Raw genomic sequence first — 22,243 nt, forward strand, 5'->3', positions numbered from 1 at the left:
GCACCATATAAGTGGAAAGAATGGTGTGACAGCAGACAGACATGTGTTTCTCCCTTCAGGAGATAGGGAACCGAACATACGAATGTCCAAATGTTCAAGAGGCTGTGGGGAAGCTGATTTGGCTTTGAACAGATGATATATTTAGTACAAAAAAGTATACACTATCACAGGAACAAGACCAACACATTCTCAACATTGAATTCCTAATCTAATTCTCTCTCCTGCCTAAATGAGTAAAACCCCTTTCGAACACTTTCTTTGTACTTAAGACAGAAGCAGGAAGTCCATGGAGCCCAGCAGCCAAACTGGCCACAAGTACCCACATAAAACCCAAAGATGGGGACAGCATTTTGGAGATGCCAGGTAAAAGGGCTTTTAAATATTGCCTAATGAAGATGTCTGCGGTATAAGAAAAATGCCAAAAGGCAAGCAATGGGATGAGCACACGTGGACATGGAAGAGAAAAAAAGAAGAGCGAAGAAAACCACAAAAGGACTTGCAGTACTGGTTGGTGTTTGCTACTGCATCTCGCTACAGGGTGCAAACTAACAGTGACAAAGGGGATATTTTAAATAAACAGGGGAATGTCAGCCAGTTTGGCTCCGTTTCATTATATATGGCCAAGGCACAGCCCTGTGAGCTGAGGAACATCAAAAGTTACTTCCCCCCACTTTAATAAAAAAAAGTGAGTTATCAATGAACTGCCTCAGGAACTCTGGGTTGACTAATGTGCTGCTAATGCAGGTGGATATCATGATACAGTCCTATGCACCCTTCAAAGTGAAATTTATTTTGTTCTCTGTCACTCTCCCTTCCCTTTATTCTTCATGGTACTCCTGGATTATCACTTCCAAAACAGGGAGAAAAAGGAAAAAAACGAGTTTGTCAAGTGTTTTAAACCAGAAAGCTTGAAATGTGGAAGACAAGAAGTTGAAGAGATGTGCACAAAAGCAGATTCCTACACTTCACAGATCTGAAAAATTAAACTGCCTTCACTGTCAGAAGAGACTGAGACTTGTTTCAGCAAAAAGAACCACCAAGCAAAATCAAAGCTTCAAATACTGCACTGGGCAAATCTGCACTGAATTCTTAACGTATTTACTATGAAATTAGCATCTTTTAAAAATAGTATTAAAATAAGGTATAGTTAAAAGCTACATGAGTCTTTACAAATAAACAGCACGGAACAAACTACGCAGCGCCCAGGATCTTTCTGCTACAGTTTTATAGGTTTCCTTTCAGAAGAAATACTGAACACATCACCGACCGAGCACAACCACCACTTAACACCAACAGCCTTCCAGTAACATCAGTTTCCAGAAAACGTGTGTATAAATGGATATACACAAAATAAGGATAAAAATTATTTGGTTTGGTATTTTAATAACATCATTAATAAATGTATACAATGGCAAACATTAAAAAAAAAATCAATATGTAAAGGAAATTACAGTTTTAAATAAGAGCTTTTTAAGTTTTGTTTCACACCTAGGTACATTCCTTTAAGGCAGTTTTATTAATATCAAAGCATTATTTACATATAATTATCATCTACCTCTAAGAATCATCCATGAGCTCCTTTGTTGAGGCTGCACCATGACTTGGACAAAGTTTCAACATAACACGTGTTGGGAATGTTACTAAATACTCAGCAGACTACCAGCAAAGCAAATAAAATTATACATTGTACGGTATGAAAACAAAGTCTGTAAACTTTCACTAACAGCGACACATTTGGCAACTCCACTCTCGCCGCAAGCAGTGATGTGCTCTTCTTGGAGGCTGTCACACAGCTGCTGTGCCGTTCCCTGGGAGGTTGTGTTTCAGACAAGGTGAGGTGGCTCCCAAATGACATCGATAATTTGGTTTTTAGTTGGATGGGAAGAGGAGGTGCCTTACGGAGGTGTTACACCAGTTCAGAAAGGAAAGGCGTATCTGTAGTATCAGAGCACTGAGAACTTCCCGACTGCTCTTCTGCTCTGAAATATCTTCGCAAAAGAATGTGCTGGGAGTATTAGGGTCTGATCTCCTCAGTGAAAATGTTCCCCTGGTGCTGCTTTGGTGTAACTTGTTGAATACAGACCATAATCCCCCTGGCCTCTGTTCTGATGCTGACCCTGCGGCTCAAACCCCGCTAAGAACAGTGCAGGGCACACCAGCCAGGACTCGAGCACACAAACCTGACCTGTGCGAGTGGGACAAACCCTGCTGCCACATCCCCACCTTCCTGCTGATGCTCTCAACCAACAGAAATTCACACGGATTTTTGGATGAAGGGCTTTCACTTTCAATGCACGTTATCAGTTGACCAGTAGCATTTGTGACTAAACAGCCCGGCTGTGATGGAGAATTCTGGACAACTTAATGAATACAGAAAAGAGCCAATAAATGAAAAGTCAGGGGAGTCCCCATGAGGGAATGCCACAGCCACACGTAGTGAGGGCAGAAGGCAGCGTGCTGCACATCAGCCAGGCAATATTCCCAGGTTGTCAAGTACACGGCGTGCTGACGCACATACGGCTGCACAGATACTGCGAGTACAAACCATGTTTGGCACTGTGGGTTAATTCAAGACACGTGAGTTCATCTAGAAATACTGACACTACGGATTGGTTAGGGTTTAAAAGTCCCAAGTGCATCAGTCCTCTGTTGTCAAGGAGAGATACTAGGAGAACCCGCCAACACTCAGGCCCTGAAATGAACTTGAAAGTAACAAAATTTAGGATTAGTTTCCTAGTATTTACTTATTTCAATTATCTTTCCTAACAGCTATGATTTTAGTAAGGGCTACTGATGTGACCAAATGCCTATGAAACTGTAAGGCAAGTTTTCCTTCGGTCCCTATGGCTACGCCTCTGTTGCAGTACAGGCATGGCAGAGAAAGGAGGCCTGCCATCACATTTTTATTGCTTAACAGTAATGTTCTCTGAGAGCACACCAGGGCTCTGTCTGGCTCACTTTGTATTGAGGAAGAACCTCGGTAATACCTGAGCTCTGCCTGCACACAGGGACACAGCAGTACCTGCAGTACAGCCCGGCACACCTCCCAGCTGCCCTCTGTGACATCTGGAAGCCATCACCACAGCCTGGAGCACCCCGAATCCTTCCCAAAAAAGCTGTGCTATCAGTTACAGCATGGGAAGTTATTCCACATGCAACTGACCTCAGATTGCCTATAAAAATGTTGTGGAAATGGATGCCAGGAACGCTCTGGGCTTCAGGTCGCTCCTGGGATCACTGAACTATGGCAATACTCTGCAAAACTCAGGACGCTTCCACTGAAAGCAATGAAAATCTTGACACCGAGAATAAGGGGACCAGCATGAGATGCTTGTATGAGTTCATGCTGAAATGTAACTAGTGAATTTAATGAAATACCAGAAATGTCATTAGAGGAAAAATCAAACTGCTCTAAGGCGTAGAGCTGCAAAGTTTGTCCTAGTTTCACTGAAGGGGAAAAAAAAAAGTTTAAGTTCTCTGTGGAAAAAATCTCAGGCTGAACAAGGTATTTATATTGCCAAAACAAAATACTCTGATCTAGATCTTGTAACATATTCCATAATAAAGAAGTATTTCAGAAGGAAATCACTTTCAGGAAAATAACAGGAGAAAATTTCCAATTCTGAAGCTCACTGAACTTTCATATTTTTTTTTTCCTTTTCGACCAAATTTAAGTAAAATAAAAAACGCCTTGTCAATATGCTTTTACATCTGTTGAACTGCGTTCTCTCTCCAGTGGAAAATGATTCTGTTCCAGTTGTCCCTGAAAACCTGAGACTTGAAAAATGACAAAACCTGAAAGCCTCAAGAACAAATATGAAGTGAAAGGAGTTGCAGTGGCTGTATCACGCAGTCTGAGCAGCAGTGTGGTGCATTTACAAGCACTCTGCAGCTCTAGAACATCCAAGCCATGCTTACTTTACATGAACAGAGAGCTGCAGTGGAAGATGAGACGCGAGAAGGTTACACAGCTGATTTAATCCTTGAGAACAGAAACATGAATGTGCCTACTGTTGTGAAATAAAGAAGGACTGCAGTAATGTTAGATCTGCTTATAAGTTCAGGCACACTTCCATTGAGCTCACTGCAAATGAGTCTGAGACAACAAATGTGTACAACCATTGAACGTACCAATTACACTCGTTGACTTCGATGTAAGTCAACAACCAACAAAATGTACCTTACTAATACAAGATAACCTTAAGGGGAACTGATTGTAAAATGCATATGATGTTATTTCCCTTTTTTTTTTCTTTTTTTTTTTTGCCATCAAGAAACCACCTAAGCCGCCATCAACTCATGTCAGAAGACAAACAATAAAAGAAGAAGAAATGAGTCAATACACAAACATGGTAAGACAGTCTTATCCTGGAAATGCCATTTGTTGCAAACAGCCTTACACTAAAATAAAAGTTACAGGAAAATCATACCTGACAACTTCCTGTCAGAAACATCTGAACATATGTACGCAAATAACTTGGGAATGTGAAAAACACAAGTGACAAACATGTTCTATATAATACCATTATCCCATGAGTCCCACTTTCCCACTTTTGTTAGTTATCAAATGTTTTCATGGATGTAAACAAATTTTTCTTGCAGTATGCAACAAAAAAAACTCAGCATAAACTTTTTAAAGAGCCATTTCATGCACATTATGCTAACCAATAAGGCAGGGAAGTGCCAGTAAGCTGTGAGGTTTTTGTATCTGTATATACAGTTGCTTTCAACAAAATACTACAGCATTTATTTTAAATTTACAGAAGTAAATATAAACTGCAAGTTATGGTTGTTTTTTTTTTTTTTTGGCTAAGTATTAGCAGAAGCTTAAGCAAATCAGTGGCTAATTTCATAAACAGAAGATGAAAGAAGTTGCTTTTTTTTTTTTCCTGGAGTAATTCTTGAGACCTTAAAATTCTTGGTCCTTAGGGAGATGAGAACTGTCCTTTATTCAGTAGATCTTAACAGTGCAATGTGCAATAATTCCTAAGACCATCTACAAGTTTTCGGCAGTAGACTCCAGTAGAGCTCCTTGATTCAAGGAAGGAAGGAAGGTAGGTAGGTTTTTATTTCTTGCCTGCTCTAGTCACGAAGAATGTAAAAAATTCCCTTAATATTTATTAATGATTCCTACAGTTGCTGTCTTGTTTACTTCAGAAATAAAGGCTTCATATTGAGACACTGAAGGACACTTTTCTCTCTGTGTTGAAAGGCAGAAAGGTAGAAAGAGAAAAGAATGTAAGAAAAGCTTAAGTACAGAAGTATAAAATACAGAGTTAAGTCACTAACAGAACTAACAGCACTAACAGCACGCATCAAAGATGTTTTAATTAAGTCAAAAGAAGGACAGAATGCCAAAGACAAGCTTTATAAAAAGGCCGTTTTCTTACATGATAGAGCACTTTGCAAAACAAAATTGTTTTAGCTATTCTTTTAGATTAATCTGTCCCTTTCTAAGAACTGACTTCAGTATTAATGCTTCATTTGACTTTGCTGTACTTTCAAGAGAAATTTGAAAAATAAAAATAAATGGCATTTTTACAGGCAAAAGAAAGGCTACGTGGGATGAAGTTCCCTACCTCCACAGGCAAAATAACTGCACTAAAAACAACACATTCTGGCTTAACTAAAAAGCAAGATAGAAGCCAGTTAAGCAAGCAGTATTTACATCCGGTTAATGCCATGTGCACTTGTTCTTACGTGTAATGCTGTTAGTTTGTTGTAAATGAAATTAATCTCATTTACATTTTGGGCAGAAAACTCACCACTTGGCCCACATCTCATGTAGTGGGTCATAGATTTAGGAGCTTTGTTGCTCCCTAGACCTGCATTTTGAATTTCTGCTTTCTGGGATAGCTTCCACATCTGCAGAGAAAAGCATTTCATATTATTCATCACATTGATCAGGACATGAAAAAACCCTCATGCATACATACATTCTACTTATTAGTAGAGCAAAAGGATATACAAACATTTTGGCTTTTCTGGAGAGGAGAGAACAGAGGAGAGGGACAGAAGAAACTCATGGAAGTGCCTACTCAACAACAGTCATTAAAGTTCATCTCGGCATTTAGAATAATCAAGTATCATTTTCAAAGCCACAATCAGATATATTCAATTTCTATATACACTAAACCTAAAACTCTGCCTGTATAATGAGAAGAAAAAAAAAAACATATTTTCTCAAGGCTGACCAAACCTAGTTGAGAACTTAACTCATCTTTTCCTTTTTTTAAACCTGCTACACGTTTACAGAAACGTTTCCATTTAATTCTGCGAAGCAGAAAATTATCTTTGCATGCAACAGCTTGAACGTGCAAAATGCAGGATCTTAGTTTACTATTCACTTAAGGCAAAGCATCAAGCAAACACTTAATGGCAAGCAAATCACTGAACCTGAACAACAATCCCTTTTTTGGCTGGCAGCCACTATTTAGTGTCTACAATTACCATGCAAAGTTCTGCCATCCTATTTTAAAGGCAGTGGGGATCAAGAAACGAGCAAGTGCACTGTGTGTTTGACAGTCAGCCATCCGGACAGGCAAGGAGCAGTAATGACTGGATCTGTAATTAATTTCACAGATCCTTCCACTGCTTGAGCACAAACCAAGAGACATCCATGATGCACGTGTTAGCGCATAAAGACCAAAAAGTATTCATAAAAAGTTATACTGAGTTACATAGAAATTCCTTTTATACATAAGAACATTTATTTCCTTTCAAAAACTAACAACTTTTGTTTATTATATGTTTTTTTCAGAGACATTAAAAAACGCCTAGGAGGAGCATGCTTTTCCTGCTGCTATGAACTCAGTGGAGCAAGAACAGGAGCACAATAATTGCTATCTTCAGAACCGAAATTTAATTCATTACAAGGTTATAAAAGAATGCAAAACAGTGGCTTGAGTAGGACAAGATCTCTCAAGAACTCCATGTCTGTAAGAGGATACAGACACGAGGGTAACGTTCAGCTATTCTGAAGCCTTTTGTCTTAGTGAAAGCAGCTGTTTTAGTGCTGCTCCCTCCTCTTCAGAGTAATGCAAAACACAGGCTACAAAGGCATTAAATATCAGGTATAAACACTCACTAGCAGGCTTGTTTTGTATGTGTAAGTTTAGTGCTGTGGAAATCAATGAAGCAATGCAAACTGAAGTGCCCCATGGGCAGCGGCTGGAAAAATGCTTCTTTTGTTCCCTTGAAAGCAAGCTTTAACTGCACTCCACAGGGGGAGAACCTTTAGAATTTCCCTTTAGATTGGCCTCCCTCATTACAATCACTCATTACAATCGGGGATGAGTACTTGTGCTGGAAAGTTCATAGTAAGCATAAGTCTGGAGACAATACTGCTATTTTTTACTGTTGTGACAGTCTAAGGATCTAAGCAAGGTAAGGCTTCCACACAAGAGGTAGCAGCATGTCTGAAACCTTACCAGTTTCTCAAAGAATGACAACTGATCTAAATACAAGATACTGCCTCTAGCTACAAACCTTGTTCTGATCATAAAGGAGCTTTGCTACAAGACACAACCTTGCAATACATTAAGAAAAACAGATACTGGAGGCACAGCATGAGTTCACACTAAGTACTGGCAATGCGACAAAGATTTTCTCTAATTCCTCAAATAACTTACAACATACAATATGCATGTTGCTTCGGATAACAACACCGCTCATGTCAAAGCTAATTCAAACACATCTGTGCATTAACAGAAACGAAGATGAATGACGTGACAAGATCAGAACGCCATGTGTAAGAGTGAAGACTAAAATGGGTATGAAATAAGAATCTTCTTCAGATTTTTAGGTCATGTTGTTATTTCTGTTTTAAAAGGTGAAACAATTTTAGGGGAAATACAGCAAGTATTAGCACAGCACACTGTGAGCAACAGTTACATGAAAAAATCATCAGCCCAATAATAACAGATGCCTGCAAACACGGTAAAGGATGGCTATTTTATTTTTTGAAACAATAATTTTCCACTCCATAGAATGTCTTTAATAAATCCATTTTTCCCCCTACACCTTTTCCTCATCTTGAAAAGCTGAAGATCTGGATGCACCCACACGTGCAGAGGGAGCTGGATCACCAAACCACTCTATCACCCATGGAAGGTCATGGAGAACATGAGAGGTGCTTGAAGACTGGAGGAAAGCCGATGTCACTCCAGTCTTCAAGAAGGGCAACAAGATCATGCAAAACTACAGGCCAGTCAGCCTCACTTCTGTCCCCAGAAAAGTGATGAAACAACTTATTCTGGATGTCATCTCCAAAGAAGTAGAAGAAAGAAAGGTTGTCAGGAATAGCCAACACGGGTGGCCTTCTGTCATGACCAGCTGGGTAGATGAGGGGACGGTTGTGATCAGCAGCCCAGAGTCTGGTTGGAGGCCTGTAGCTAGCGGTGTTCCCCAGGGACAGGTACTGGGTCCAGTCTTACTCAACATCTTCATCAATGACCTGGATGAAGGGACAGAGTCCACCTTCAGCAAGTTTGCTGATGATACAAAGCTGGGAGGATCGGCTGACCAGTGGCACCAGAAGGCTGTGCTGCCATTCAGCAAGACCTGGACAGGCTGGAGAACGGGGATGAGAGGAACCTGACAAGGGTCAGCAAGGCCGAGTGTAAAGTCCTAATTCCAGGGAGGAATAACTGCACGTATCAGTACAGGTTAGAGGCTGACCTGCTAGAAAGGGGCACTCAAGAGAAGGACCTGGGTGTCCTGGTGGACAACAGGTCGGCCATGAGCCAGCAGTGTGCTCTGGTGGCCAAGAAGGCCAATGGGATCCTGGGGTGCATTACAAAGAGAGTGGCCAGCAGGGCGAGAGAGGTGATCCTCCCCCTCAACTCTGCCCTGATGAGGCCATGCTTAGAATACTGTGCCCAGTTCTGGGCTCCTCAGTTTAAAGACAGTGATCTTCTGGAGAGAGTTCAGCAGAGGGCCACAAAGATCATAAGGGGCCTGGAGCGTCTCCCTTATGAGGAAAGGGTGAGTGACCTGGGACTGCTCAGTCTGGAGAAGAGAAGGCTAGGGGAGGATCTTACCAATGCTTATAAATATCAAATGGGCAGGCGTCAAGAGGATGAGGCCTGGCTCTTTCAGTGGTGCCCAGTGACAGAACAAGGGGTAGCAGGCACAAAGTGGGACACAGGAAGTTCCACCTGAATGTGAGAAAGAAATTCTTTACTTTGAGGTTGATGGAGCACCAGAACAGGCTGCCCTGAGAGGTGGCAGAGTGTCCTCCTCTGGAGAAAATCAAAACCCGCATGGACACTTTCCTTGCTCCCTGCAGTAGGGAACCTGTTTTAGCAGAAGGTTTGACTTGGGGAATCTCCACAGGTCCCTTCCGACCCCTACAAGTCTGTGAAAGAGCTACCTCCACATTGTATTAACAATTCTCATATATTAAGTGGAGACTTTAGAAACTACCACATGGGATGTCTGCTGCTTTCTCTGAAGAAACTGTATTTCTGCATCACTTCCACTACTCCTTAGTTAAACACGGAGGAGTTTAAGTCCAACACCCACAGCAGCAGCACGACTGCCACAAAACTGCTGGCAAAATAAATTCAATTGGAAAAATCAGAATAGGATATTCATTATTTTATGTGTATATATGAGTATTTTTATATATTTTATGTATATTTATCATTGCGAAGTTTCAAGAAATTGCTTGAAACCATGGTTTATTAAGACATCACTTTTCAACGTTACTGTTTAGCTGGTTGTCTGGAATTTAATGAGTTACACACCTAATTTTGTAAGCAAATTTTAAATTACTTGCCTTCTGCAGCACTAATATTTAACAGTTTTTGTTACTCTATTACACATCTTGGTTTCTATTACATGAGTGTTACTTATATTAAGAAGAAAAAATGAATTTCCACCATAATCAATACAAGTTTTTATTACCATACAACACATGGATTCTCAGATAACTGTGTTACTTGACTCCTAGTGAAACAGCATACTTCACCACATTTGTACACCAGATGTGGAAAGACAGCATATATGAATGGGAAAAGGTGGAAAGGGTCATTTTTTCATTGCAAGTGCTGCACGTTGTCTGATTACTTGTTACCTCAGTAAAAATCATCATTTAGGTTTAGAATTGTGAATGGCAATTGTAATTACTTATTAAACTATTTAAACATTAATATGAAGGGTGAATCATATCTTTGTGCAAGACAGAGTCACTGAGTTATGGGACTATAAGTTGTTCCTTGTGCAGAGTGACACACAGGAGATGGCATAAACGTTAAAGAGTAAGGATCTGAAATCTCTCTAAATGCTTCTTTTCATTAGTATCTCTTTTTTAAAAGAAGAACAAAAGGTATTTGTACTCCAAACACATGGCCAACGTGTTTCTGATAAATTGGGAGCATAAGCACAACTGGGAGGCACTGTCTTTGTACTGACAGTGCTGTAGCTCACTGGGCCATTTCTGGCAATGCAGCATGCGATTGCTTTAACATGCATTCAGTTACGTACAGAAAAAAAAACAAAATATCAAATGGATGGCAAATAAAAATAGAGCTTGTATTATAAAGATTTTGAAAGCATGCAAAATATATACAGTGCAATTAATATTTCATGCAAACGTTGATGAGGTTACAATTTTACATTCGAACACATGCTTGAGTACACAACTGAGCTGTATGCCATTGATCTTAGAGAAAAAAACAACCCACAGATCTAAATGAAGTTACTTCTTCACTGCAGTGAAATTCTCTCTAAATCCAGTGGACATTCAACAGAGCACCTATATGTCCTATAGAATTATATATTTAATAATACAATTTTCTTATCATACACAACCATACTCATACCACACAGTTTTATTATCTTCAGAAACAAGAAGCAGGGGCTCTGCCTCGCTAGCATTCACACAGGTGGGAGGAACAAAGTCACTACTTAGATCTGACCGTAGGTCTCTACTATCAGATTTCTGATTAGCAAAAGGCTGCTCCTGACTTCTTGGTACAGATACAAACGTTGATAGGTTTGCCTGATCAGCTTTTGATGCCGACCTTGGAGGCAATCCACTTATATTACTAACTAATTCAGTGTTAAGGGATAAAAATGGCTGCACCACAGTAAAAGATCCTGTGTTCTCATTGCCAGATATACTGAGTTTCTCATTAAACATATTTGTGCTTAAGAAAGTTTTCTCACAAAAATTTGACCTTTCCATCCTTGAAGTCCTAGGCACGTCACAGTTGCATCCTAAATTATGTGGTTTAACTGTATTAGTTGCATTGCTTTGTGGAACACAATCTACTTTGTAAGGCACACAGTGAAAAAAATTAGAGGATAACTGGTGTGCTGAGTACTCACTAGATGTTGCTGGAACGCTTCTGTCAGCGGTGGATGTTGCTGGATCACTAGAAACAGGTTGCCTAATGTCCTTAGACAAAAAATCATGAATGCTTGTCCTTCGAGTAGTTCCTTCTGCTGTAGAAATCACACTGCTCGCACGAGGTAAGGTAGCGTAAGGATTGCAATCTCTTGATTGTCGCTGTGATACGGATGTTTGTATCTTTTCTTTCACTGATTTGGCCTTCCCTTGAGTGCCCGATGTAAATTTTATTGGAGAGCTAGTAAAATAGGCATCTTCCGTTTTACGAAGGCTGGGCCTTACACGCTGTTCTGGTTTAATGGATCGTCCATCTGAGAAATCAACTGGATTTTTTACACTCAATGACCTCACGATTCCACAACCAGCAGATGCCTTTCTTAGCTTTTCCTTTCCTGTCAGCTCAGATGACTCAGATAAACTTCTCATTACTTCATCTAAAAGATTCTCTTCACTTCCAGATTTCATCTGTCAAAAATATCAAACATACGGTAAATTTGTTATTTGTAGTTTTGACTTTTTCTTAATTGATCTTTGTGGACACAGAAAAATTCTGGAAGTGTTTAAAAATATAAAATCTTAGGACTGAAAGTGGTGTTGTATCTAAATGCTTATAGTACACACACGAGTCTTCTGCACAGGTTACTTACAAGCAAGTTAACAACTAGGTAACATAGTGATAGCTACTTGGAATTAACACCTACAACACCAAATAGTGCAAAAGCCAGAAACTGAGAACTTCAAGCTCAGACTTGATGACTCAGGTGGTCTGTTATTAGTTCTATTTCCAGGATATTGTCTACTGTTTTAAACAGATGAAAAACAAACAAAAGACCTAACATCTGCAACAAAACAGAAAATCTTGCCAGGGAGAACACAGGTGCTACAGCATTTTTAAGTAGCTAACAAGAAATCCAGGGATTTATTCCAAATTCAAGTCACAAACTACTCCAGTCAATTCAGATGTGAATCTGTATGTTTCCATTATAATTGTGTAACTAGAAATAGATGGTGTCTGATCCTTCTCCTTGATAGGCCCTACCCAGAATAACTGCCTTGCCTTAGAGTCTAGAGCACTTCTAGGCTTCGGGCAGATCTGAGTGATGAAGAAATCAGAACACCAGCAGAGACAAGAGTGATTCTGTGCTTCTAACAAACTGGCACTGATTTTAAGAAACATTCTCTGTGTCCTGCTCCTACAGTTCAATGAGCTCCAAGGCCAGGTGTTTTGCCCAGCAGAGTTAAAATAAATAAAAGAGTAAACATGAAACCACAAAGATTCTCTCCTCAGGTACAGAAGTAAAATATCTCCTTTGCTGTTGATGTAAGACAATAGCTCCCTCTGAAGACAAGAGCTGAACGGGAAGATAAACAGCAAATTTTCTTGAAGTTTACAGCCTTCCAGCAAAATTGTGATGAGTGTACCAAGCATCAGTACACCGGATAATTGTGTGCAGTAGAGACTGACTTTTTCATCTACCTCAGCATCCTAGAGTCAAGCTGCAAAATACAGCAGGTACAGTTTAATCAGGAAGGCATAACCAGAGTTTCAAAGTTCTAAAGCAATTCTACTGGCTATAAATATTCTATTAATTCTGTAAGTTCGAGTAAATTATATGAGGTAATACACAGAATATTTTTTGAACTAACCTCGCTTGAGGTACTTTTGTTGCTTTCTTCTAAGAACTGCTGCAGGGTAACAACTTCACTTCCAGGAGAATCGGTTTTGATCTGTTTTCCACAACGATCCAGTGTCTCAGGTGTTCTTTGCTGAAGCACGGGACTAGACCTTGTATGACCTTTCAAATACTGAATAGGGCTGCTGCTGCTGCTTGACCAAGCGTCGTGTTCATGCAGCATACTGAATTCTCCGCTGCTGTGACTCTGCGGTCTGCTTTGATTGTTAACCACACCTGCTTTTGGGGTAAACAGGATCAAATATTCCATCACAAAATATATGAAAGCTGTTAAAACGTTATAACCTTACTCAAACTCGAACACTTTCACATTCAGTTCACAATCATTCCATTTAGAATACTGAAAAACAGTTACCCTATGTTGCTCAAATCGAATATAGTACAATTTCACTCCCCAGACTTACCTCTGACAGCTTTCTGAACATGGTATAATAGCTTTTGAATTAAAAACCACTCTTCACTTATGATATGCACCTCTGTCTACATAATGGTGAGAGAGACTAAAGATATGGCTCCGTTCCTGGTCAGTGATGTTGTGCAAAGCACACATTTTAATGTACTATAAATGAGTTTTATGCTATACAAAATATCAGAGATGCAATGGAAAAAAAAATTTCATCAACATAGTTCAGAAACAATTTTGGAATGCTACTTCTCTAGGATGGTAGTACATATGCCAGTTTGTCTGTTTTGTGTTGCATGCTATATAGCATTACAACAGCAGTGAGCAGGTGGTTGGATGCTATGGGAAAAACAGCAGAGAAACTCAAACATATGTTAAAAAATACATGGTTTTAATATAATTTGGAGAGAATATTTATTTTGCAAGATCATTAAATGGGTAAGCTTTAGTTTGAAATAGTTTGAAACCTACGTATTAGTATCACCATTTAAAAATCAATTTAAAACATAAGTTCTATTAATACTTGAATCCTTCCCTGATTTGGGGAACAAAGGCTGAGGTATAAACATGCCTAAGGCAAAGCATGGTGCGTTGCTGGTTTTGTTTCAGTTTTGTTTCCAGTTCAAACAAAAACTCCTACAGAGAAAATAATGGCAATGAAGCATGTATGTAAATTCACCTACAGCATACCTTTGACTTCATGGAGTGAAGCATTGTTATTGCTATTACTAGTGGATGTTCTGCCACTATCAAGGCTGGCTGGTCGGGAAGCTGAATGGAAAATTAGGAGATAGCATGATGAACAAAATTTTAGCAGGTGACAGGGTACCTTTACATTCTGATCACAGAATGCTCTGAGGCAGGAGTCATGCACTTCACAGGCTTAGCATGCCCACCGTTAACAAATTGGTTTCTTACAGATCAGAAAGCGAAGGGATTTCCAGGCAGTCCAAGAGGACACTTTAGAAAAGGGCACTACAGGAATAGTAAGGTACAAGGGAGAGGAAGAGAGAAATAGAGTGTACGTTTAGAACTGGAACAGAGCGGTTAGTGGGAAACCAGGGTTTGAAGATGGAAGGACTGGCATGCAGGAAGTTGCTCGTGATTAGGTCACTTACAACAGATCTGACAGGGAACCTTGCACATTGCTGAAATGCCACGAACAGGAGGAGCAAGAGCATCTGCACAGTTAATGTCCTGTACTCCTATCCAATACAAGGGAAATGCACTGTTATTTTGTCAGCTTCAAACAAGTTCACGCTAATTTTAAGTATTTTCAGAAGAGTTACATCTTCCCCTTCTAAGTAATTTATTACAGTTCTCAATTCACGCCTTTGCTTGAAGAAACATATAATGATTTTTTATAAGATACGTACACAACACATTCACATTTCACTGAATAAGAAATACTGACAAATCCGGCCAGATTTGGATTTGTTTTTTGTTTGTCTGTGCGTTTTTTTGTTCATTTGTGATTTTTCTTGCTTGGTTGGTTGGCTTTTTGTGTTTGAAGTTTTTTTTTTTTTTAGAATTGAGATTATTACAGCTTCTGTTCTTTTGCAATTAACTCCAAACACAACTTTTAATGGCAAAAAATTTTGATCCTGTTCAGATGCACTTCATACTTTCTACCAGAGATAGAGAATATTTTATCTGACAGTATTTGAAGAAAAGGATAATCAGAAGAAATGATACTATGCATTCAAGAGGTATGCAAATCACAGAAAGCATGCTCACTTGTAATGGTACCATTCACTGTTTTGGGGGTGGGTTTTTTTGGTTTTTTTTTTTTGCAAACATTGTTAACATTCACATAATACATCGTTAAGTCATATAATTAAAATTTACATCTTACCGTGAACTCTTGATCCTGTGCTAGAATCATCACTAATACCTTGTGGACTTACGTCTTCAAACGACATAGCATCTACACACAGAGACAAAAGAAGGTGTGAAATAAAATGAAGATTACAGAGGTACTTATCACCTGCAAGACACGTTCATAATTTTCAAACCAATCCAGTTTTACATATGTAACATTCTGTAGGTACAATTCTGATATTTTCTAATTATAGTTATTAAAACTATTCACTGTCTTATCACTGTAACTCAATTATTCAGGTTGCTTTTTCCTGACAAAATACACATACAAAAAACCAAAAATTTACATGAAATTGCTGTTACACACAGACACATCATGGTGCAAAGAGCTTCTACCTATACCTTTATTATTTAGCAACTGCTTGGATCTGAAGCCTGTAGAAGAGTTGACAGTTGCAAAGTTGATAGCTGTAGTAGAGAAGGCCATAGCTCCCAATTCTTTTCTCCTTTTACCCGCAGATATATCATCAGGACCCTCCAGATGCTCAGAACTACCTGTCCATTGTCCTCCTGCTAGGACCATGGACTGCACCAGGTCATTCATGGCTGGGATGCAAATGAAAGCAAATGATCAGCATGGTCAATGTATTTGCTTTTGTTCTCGTTTTACACTGCAACATGTCTGACAGTTTTCAAAGCATTAAAGTGCATTGAATACCAGAAGGTACAAACACAAGATCATCCATGTTATGACATGCAATCAGCTCAATGAATGAGAAGTATTGTAAGTCAGAGACTTCTCTGAGTTCTGTACGGTTCTTAAAACTTGATTTTATTAGCTATAATCGCCATGCTTGTGCTGCAATGATGTGCAATATACACACGTTAGAAGCTTTGATATACTGTTTGCCATGACAAAATGGAATGAATAAAAAACGGGCAAGGTGCTAACACAACGTAATGTCAACAGCGACACGGGATCCTTGTACAGTGCAGGTTACTGCAGGCATACTGTACTTCACATAACAAAAGGATCTGAAAAAGATGACTTCTGATGACATTCACCTTTACCTTGCAAAGACAGAGAAACTTATCCACTCCTCATGAAAAAGGAAAATAACTCAATACAAAATTTTGGCAGCAACAACTGATGAATGCTTGAAGAGTGACAGACCACCGTACAACCTTGCACTACTTTCTCTACACTCTCTTAAAACCAAAAATTGCAGCGATTTCTTAATGAAAGGCTCATGAAATGTGTCATTTAGAACTACTTATGCTTACAGTGCACTGTAAATTTATATACACATGCAGACATGTGTATATAGACAAATATGTATACAAATATATGTAATCACGATGCACTGAATGCATATATGTGTGTGCACGTGAACGTGTGTGTGCACATGTGGACATATATCAGGTATTCAGTGCTAAGGTTTAAAAAAAGAGAAGAGAAAAGGCTCCAGCTCCTTGTATAGTAGCAGGACTTGCACATTGCAAAATAGGAGGAAAAATACAGCGCAGTCCAGGGAGGGGTTAGTGAAAAATTAGTAATGGAAGCCAGTGTAGCCATTTAAAGAAGCTGAACTGTCATAAAGTCTTACACATGGAGCGACGATAGAAGGCCTTCATTTTGTCTTTTTCCTTCGGTCTGTTCCTCAAAAAGGGCAGTCTTTTCAGTGCAACCACTTTTATGTCATAGCATGAGGAAAAACGGAAACAGGGAAATGAAAGAAAAAAAAGGGAGAAGAACAGATGGAAGTTAAATGTTGAAACTAAGGACAGAAATGAATGTCTGAGTTTAAGCTATGTATGCTATGCTACAAACTATCACTCTCATGCTTCTGTGTGATAATGAAATATGAAAACTACACCAAAATATGGAAACTACACTACGAAAACCTTTATATACTCAGAAATGCACCGAAATCAATGGCGAAGAGTCTACCACAGTCTGACAGCTCCAACTGCCATCTCCTGGAAAACCACGCAGAACTTCTTTGGAGATACTTATAAAAATTGATAATACTTCTTTTTTTTTTTTTTTTAATGTGAAAAGCACGTCTACTGAACATAACGAAAAAGTTTAAATGAAAGTAATTCATGTCTACTTTAAAATATGTTCTTATCGTTACCTTTTGAAAACGATAACTTCTATAACTTTTTGCCAAGTGTCTACAGCACAAAACAATCTTTGTTGTATTTTTTTGCTTACTAATAATTTTGATTGCATACTGTATTCTAAAAAAATACTAGACCTTATATTCAAGCAGCTACATTTACGTGTATAGTGATTTTAATACTTTACCGAATTGTCTATAAATTAAGATGAATCTGTAGTTAGAAAAATGAAATCCAGATTTACTGGCTGGAACAGTAAATACAAATTTTTTTGGCTGAAAAAACCCCAAAGATTCAAAAAATAAATAAAATAGCAGAAGAAAATACAAATGTGAGTGTTGCTGTGATACTTCAGGAGGACTAAAAGAAACTTTAAATAACATACTAAATACCGGAAACAAGAGTTAAAATTACAAACAGTATTAAAAGATGGGGAGGGGGAAAATTATTCATCCTTAGATCCAGCTATTCTCCATTAGTAACTGATTGCTATTCACTAATTACTGCACCTTGAAGCAGCAGATAAACGTGTCAGCTGACTGCGAGGCATGCAGGAGCCACATGCAAACAACTAGATATAAAGATCCAGAAAGAAACACAACAGAATCACTGAAAGTTCTTATCTATGCAGATGTGAAAACAGTGTAGAACACCCTGTCAACCCAAGATCTGCTTGTTTTACCTCCCTACAGTGACCTTCTGAGACACATGCTTTGTCACTTGCCTTGTTTTTCTGCTAAGCCAGTAGCTTGTTATACATCATTTCTATTTTATATGTACACATATACATATATTTTATATGTATTTTATATGTATTTTACATGTACATATATACATACACATTTACAAGTGCACGAGAACTAGCCTGAAATAGAAATAAATCTCCTTCTATCGTATTATTTTGTGTTTGCATTTAGAGCAGTAATTCTACAATGCTCTGCTGTCTTCCAGCAGCACCCAGCAGCCCCAGTCATAGACCAGAGCATTACTAACCCGGGTGGTATATGCATACAGGGTAAAAAGATCAGGGTAAAAAGATTGTTTCTAACAAAAGAAAAGAGAGCAAATGTAAATTGAAAAGGCCACAGGGGACACAGTATAGTTAAGATGTATTTGTAACCCTTTCTACAGAATGCTTTACATTATTTTACTTGCTGTCTCCCAGGATTAGTACCTTCTGTGAAGTTCTTTGCAAATAAATTCCTTGGTGCTCACTTGTTTTGTCTGAAAGAAATGCCCTGCAAAAATACTGGAACAGCAGAGCTACAGCAAAAGCAAACAGAAAAGCCCCAAAAGTTCACCTTAGGCAGCATATTTATTTGCTTTGCATATTTATTCCAAAAACCTTTAAAAAAAACTAGTGATGGTAGGAGGACTATCGTAATCTTAGCAATCCTCTAGAACTCTACGATAAACTGTAACTCTAGTTATAAGCATTATGTTTTCTTCCTCTTCTGAGATTCTATGAACACGATCTTACTTCCTGAGTTTAAAATGAATACTGCAGAATTCTCCCCCTCATCAACCTCAAAATCCTCCAGTCTGTAATCCCACTGCCATGTGCCACAAACACCATGGTGAATTCTGTAGGGATAATGTTAAAGTCCCCAGGTTTTGTTCATGCACACGGGAAAATGTTTGGCGGACACGTTCAAAATGGAGCACGATATATTCCTGTTACTTCCATGACAGCAGAATGTGTCTGCTACTGGTTCCACTTTTTAGAGATGATGGCTTATTAACAGCCCTAATTCCTTGGATGCTGCTGACAGCCTGAAATGTCTGAAGTGGAAGCTAGCAGAAGTAATTTTTTTTTCCCCCCTTGTAGAGGAAAAAAACAATCCCGAAGTTTTCTACACAAAAGCTCAGAATGGAGAGTAACCCATCCCCTCTGAGAGAAAAGGCTCCGCACAAACCACACCTCAGATCTGTGGTACTCTCCTGACTCAACCACTGAGTACAGATGTGAAAGGCGAAGGTGAAACTGCAGTCAGAAGAGCATGTAGTGCCTACAGGATGTAACCTGTGCTGCAAAGATTCCCAGCCATAAAGGCAGAACCCCCAGTCAAGGCCTCTGAAACCAAACAAGGGCTCCAAGCTACCTGTGAGCAGATGAAAACCATCCCAGCCGCTGCCCTCTTTTCACAACACCAGCTGTCTTTGTAAAAGAATAAGTCTCTCAAAAACATTTCCAGGAGCGTCCTGTACTAGGAATACAGTCTCTGTCTTCAAAAGAAGAAAAATGACAGATTTCACATAGCTAGTTTTTCGTCAGTAGCGGTAGCAGAGTAATCCATTTTGGAATTATCATCTCCTTTTCTCTGACAGAGGATATGGGATTGGAAGCCCACACATCTCAAGGATCGCTGGAGAACGCTGTATGTACGACATACCCTTTGAGAGCATCACTGATTTGTGTCAATGTCAGCAATTTGGGGAATGGAAATCGCCTCCTCTTACCTTCTGAAGGACACATGGGAGGGCTTTCATCTCCCTCTGCGACCACCTCCCTTGACAGACATAGGAGATTGGTGGGGCAAGGGAAGGGACAAGTTCTGTTCCACAAATTGCCCTGCATCGGTGTGAAAAACTACAATGCCTTGCGTAGCCAGAAGGCAACGTAGAGATTTTTTACTCCTGTATTTCCTTTTAGTGGAAGCCATTACTGCGGAGTCACTTCTTTGAGAATAGGAAGGAGACACAAAAAGGTATTTTGGTAGACTGCAAAACGTGCACCACTACTGGTGCTTCTCACTGATACAGTCTAATCCTAACTTTATGAGACACAGAAAGTCTCAGAAAGATTGCCAGCACTGAACTGGCATCTGATTTATCCAAATTCTATCAAAAACTATGGATACCATGGTGACATGTGTAATGGAGGAAAGTTAGGATTCAGAATTAGATCAGCCCTTCCAGTTTGTGGATAAATACACCGCAATTAAAAGAAACACGAACAAGATCCACGGATAGAAAACCAATGAGGTCTGAACAACTTCAAACCTCTTTTAAGGGTCAGCCACCGTAACTTCCACGTTGACTTCATCAGGAGTGCAGCAGCAGTGTGCTCACACCACAAGGTCCCAAGTAGGAACGCAAAGAAAATGCACACAGAAGAGCCCTTTCAGAACACAAAATTATTGATGCACCCACTCTGAACCAAAGCACGCGCACTTGATTCAACGACACGTCCACTATACTTTATACACTATGTATTCAAACACATCCACTATAGCTTTAGTCAGTCCTGAACTCTGTAAGACTTTGAGTTTGCATTCTAAAAGACACTTTTTTTTTTTTTTAATTCAGAAGTACCTGCTTTGAATCTTTAGAGACCCTTACGTTGAGAAATCTGAACTCAAACTGTCAAGTTAGCAACCAAAGCAAGGAAGTCTACCCTCAAATGTAAGGTTTTATTATTTTTAAAAAACCACCCAATTTAAAGCTTCCACGAAATAGTGCTTTTAGGTGTTTTCAACTTTAGCTAAATTTATGCAGTAAGCTCAAAAAAACACCACAGCAGCTTTAATCATTTTTAACACAGAAAATTCATAGCTGGCACAAGAACAGAATATCCACCTGATGTATTTTGAAACCCAAGACAAAGAACAATTTTAAAATGTAAAATGATTGTTACAACAAATGCCTTCTGTTCCTTTTAAATGCACAGCCAAAATGCTTTTGGTGTATAATTATTAAACATAATCACTGCAACTTGAAAACTTGGCTGTAATATTATCTCTGAAGTTATCAGAAATTGGACAGTTGGTGATTCATGCCAATACTGGATGACAAAAGATACTGACACATCAGACACAGAACCAGGTCATTTACATCACAGGCATCCTAAAATGGTGGGTGTCAAGTTCTTTCAATGTTAGCAAATCATCTGAAATATTTGATCTTTCCACACTTTCGTGATGCTGCTCAGTTTCGCTCTTAAGTCTCTTAATTCTATTCCTTCAGATCAGTAGTAAGTGGTTTGGCTTTGTTGTTGCTGTTGTTTGCTTTTTAAAAACAAGTTATGTTCCTATATAATGCTTCCTATGGCATATTCAAATTTCAGAAATCTTCATCACTGATTTTGTGAGATGCTAGAGGAACATCTCCAGACAGAAGATCTATGCAGCAACTACAGATTAGCACAGCCACAGCTTGCAAAGCACTTTCAAAGACCAGGGGAAGGATTCATGCTAGGAAAGAAGTGAGAAACAAAACATGGTCCCTGTGGTGTTATCTGACATTCTACCCGAAATTCTGCTTTCCTGACCCATAACACTACTCAATCTTTCACCTCAACAACTTCATTTAGAGCTACGGAAATGCTAAAAACCAGCATCTGCCCACTAAAGAGATCTGCATGAAATCAGTAAAAAAAAAAAAATTTATTAATTAAAAAATTCAGGCTCACTTCCTAAAGACTTAAAGAATTATCTGTAAAAAATCCTCCACAATACGTATGTTTAATCTGATAACCTCTTTATTTTTTAAATGTATCAAAGAGATGTTTCGTAGTACTCACTACTACTCTTTTTGGTTCCCAGGATCTGGCCATCTTCAAGAGAGTTGGAGCCCACGGAGGAACTATCCTGACTGTCCTGGTGGGGCAGCTGAAGAAATCCTTCACTGGATTCTGAACGGGTAGGTGTAAGGGTTGCAGACTTCTGACGTTCTCGATTACCATCCTTCTTGGATTTCATCAGTTTCCTCATCTTCAGCGTAATCCAGTTGCCCCTTCTGTTATCAATAATACAGTATATTTATTTGCATTTGTAATATATCACTTACGTCTTCATACTTGTCCTCTGTATGCGAGGACACAGACATCATTCTGCTCCTCTGAAG

General features: G+C 39.1%; 1 protein-coding gene across 15 annotated transcripts in view; it reads right to left on the reverse strand.

Moving 5' to 3' along the window:
- The window catches only part of CCDC88A (coiled-coil domain containing 88A), an 80,379-nt gene that overhangs the window by 659 nt on the left and 57,477 nt on the right, over positions 1-22,243 (reverse strand). For 2 of the 15 annotated variants that reach the window (XM_021390642.1, XM_021390650.1), the window contains 8 exons: positions 21,921-22,135; positions 16,882-16,965; positions 15,677-15,880; positions 15,309-15,380; positions 14,572-14,658; positions 14,144-14,224; positions 13,004-13,269; positions 10,516-11,821 (listed from right to left, as the gene is read on the reverse strand). In XM_021390642.1, coding sequence (XP_021246317.1) covers positions 10,805-11,821; positions 13,004-13,269; positions 14,144-14,224; positions 14,572-14,658; positions 15,309-15,380; positions 15,677-15,880; positions 16,882-16,965; positions 21,921-22,135 — 2,026 coding nt within the window. In that variant the 3' untranslated portion in view covers positions 10,516-10,804. Of the gene's footprint in view, positions 1-682; positions 5,201-5,765; positions 5,866-10,515; positions 11,822-13,003; positions 13,270-14,143; positions 14,225-14,571; positions 14,659-15,308; positions 15,381-15,676; positions 15,881-16,881; positions 16,966-21,920; positions 22,136-22,243 lie in introns of those variants that run through there. The other 13 variants (XM_021390654.1, XM_021390655.1, XM_021390653.1 and 10 more) reach the window with 13 other exon arrangements.

The sequence above is a fragment of the Numida meleagris genome, chromosome 3 (assembly GCF_002078875.1).
Source record: "Numida meleagris isolate 19003 breed g44 Domestic line chromosome 3, NumMel1.0, whole genome shotgun sequence".
Classification (NCBI taxonomy): domain Eukaryota; kingdom Metazoa; phylum Chordata; class Aves; order Galliformes; family Numididae; genus Numida; species Numida meleagris.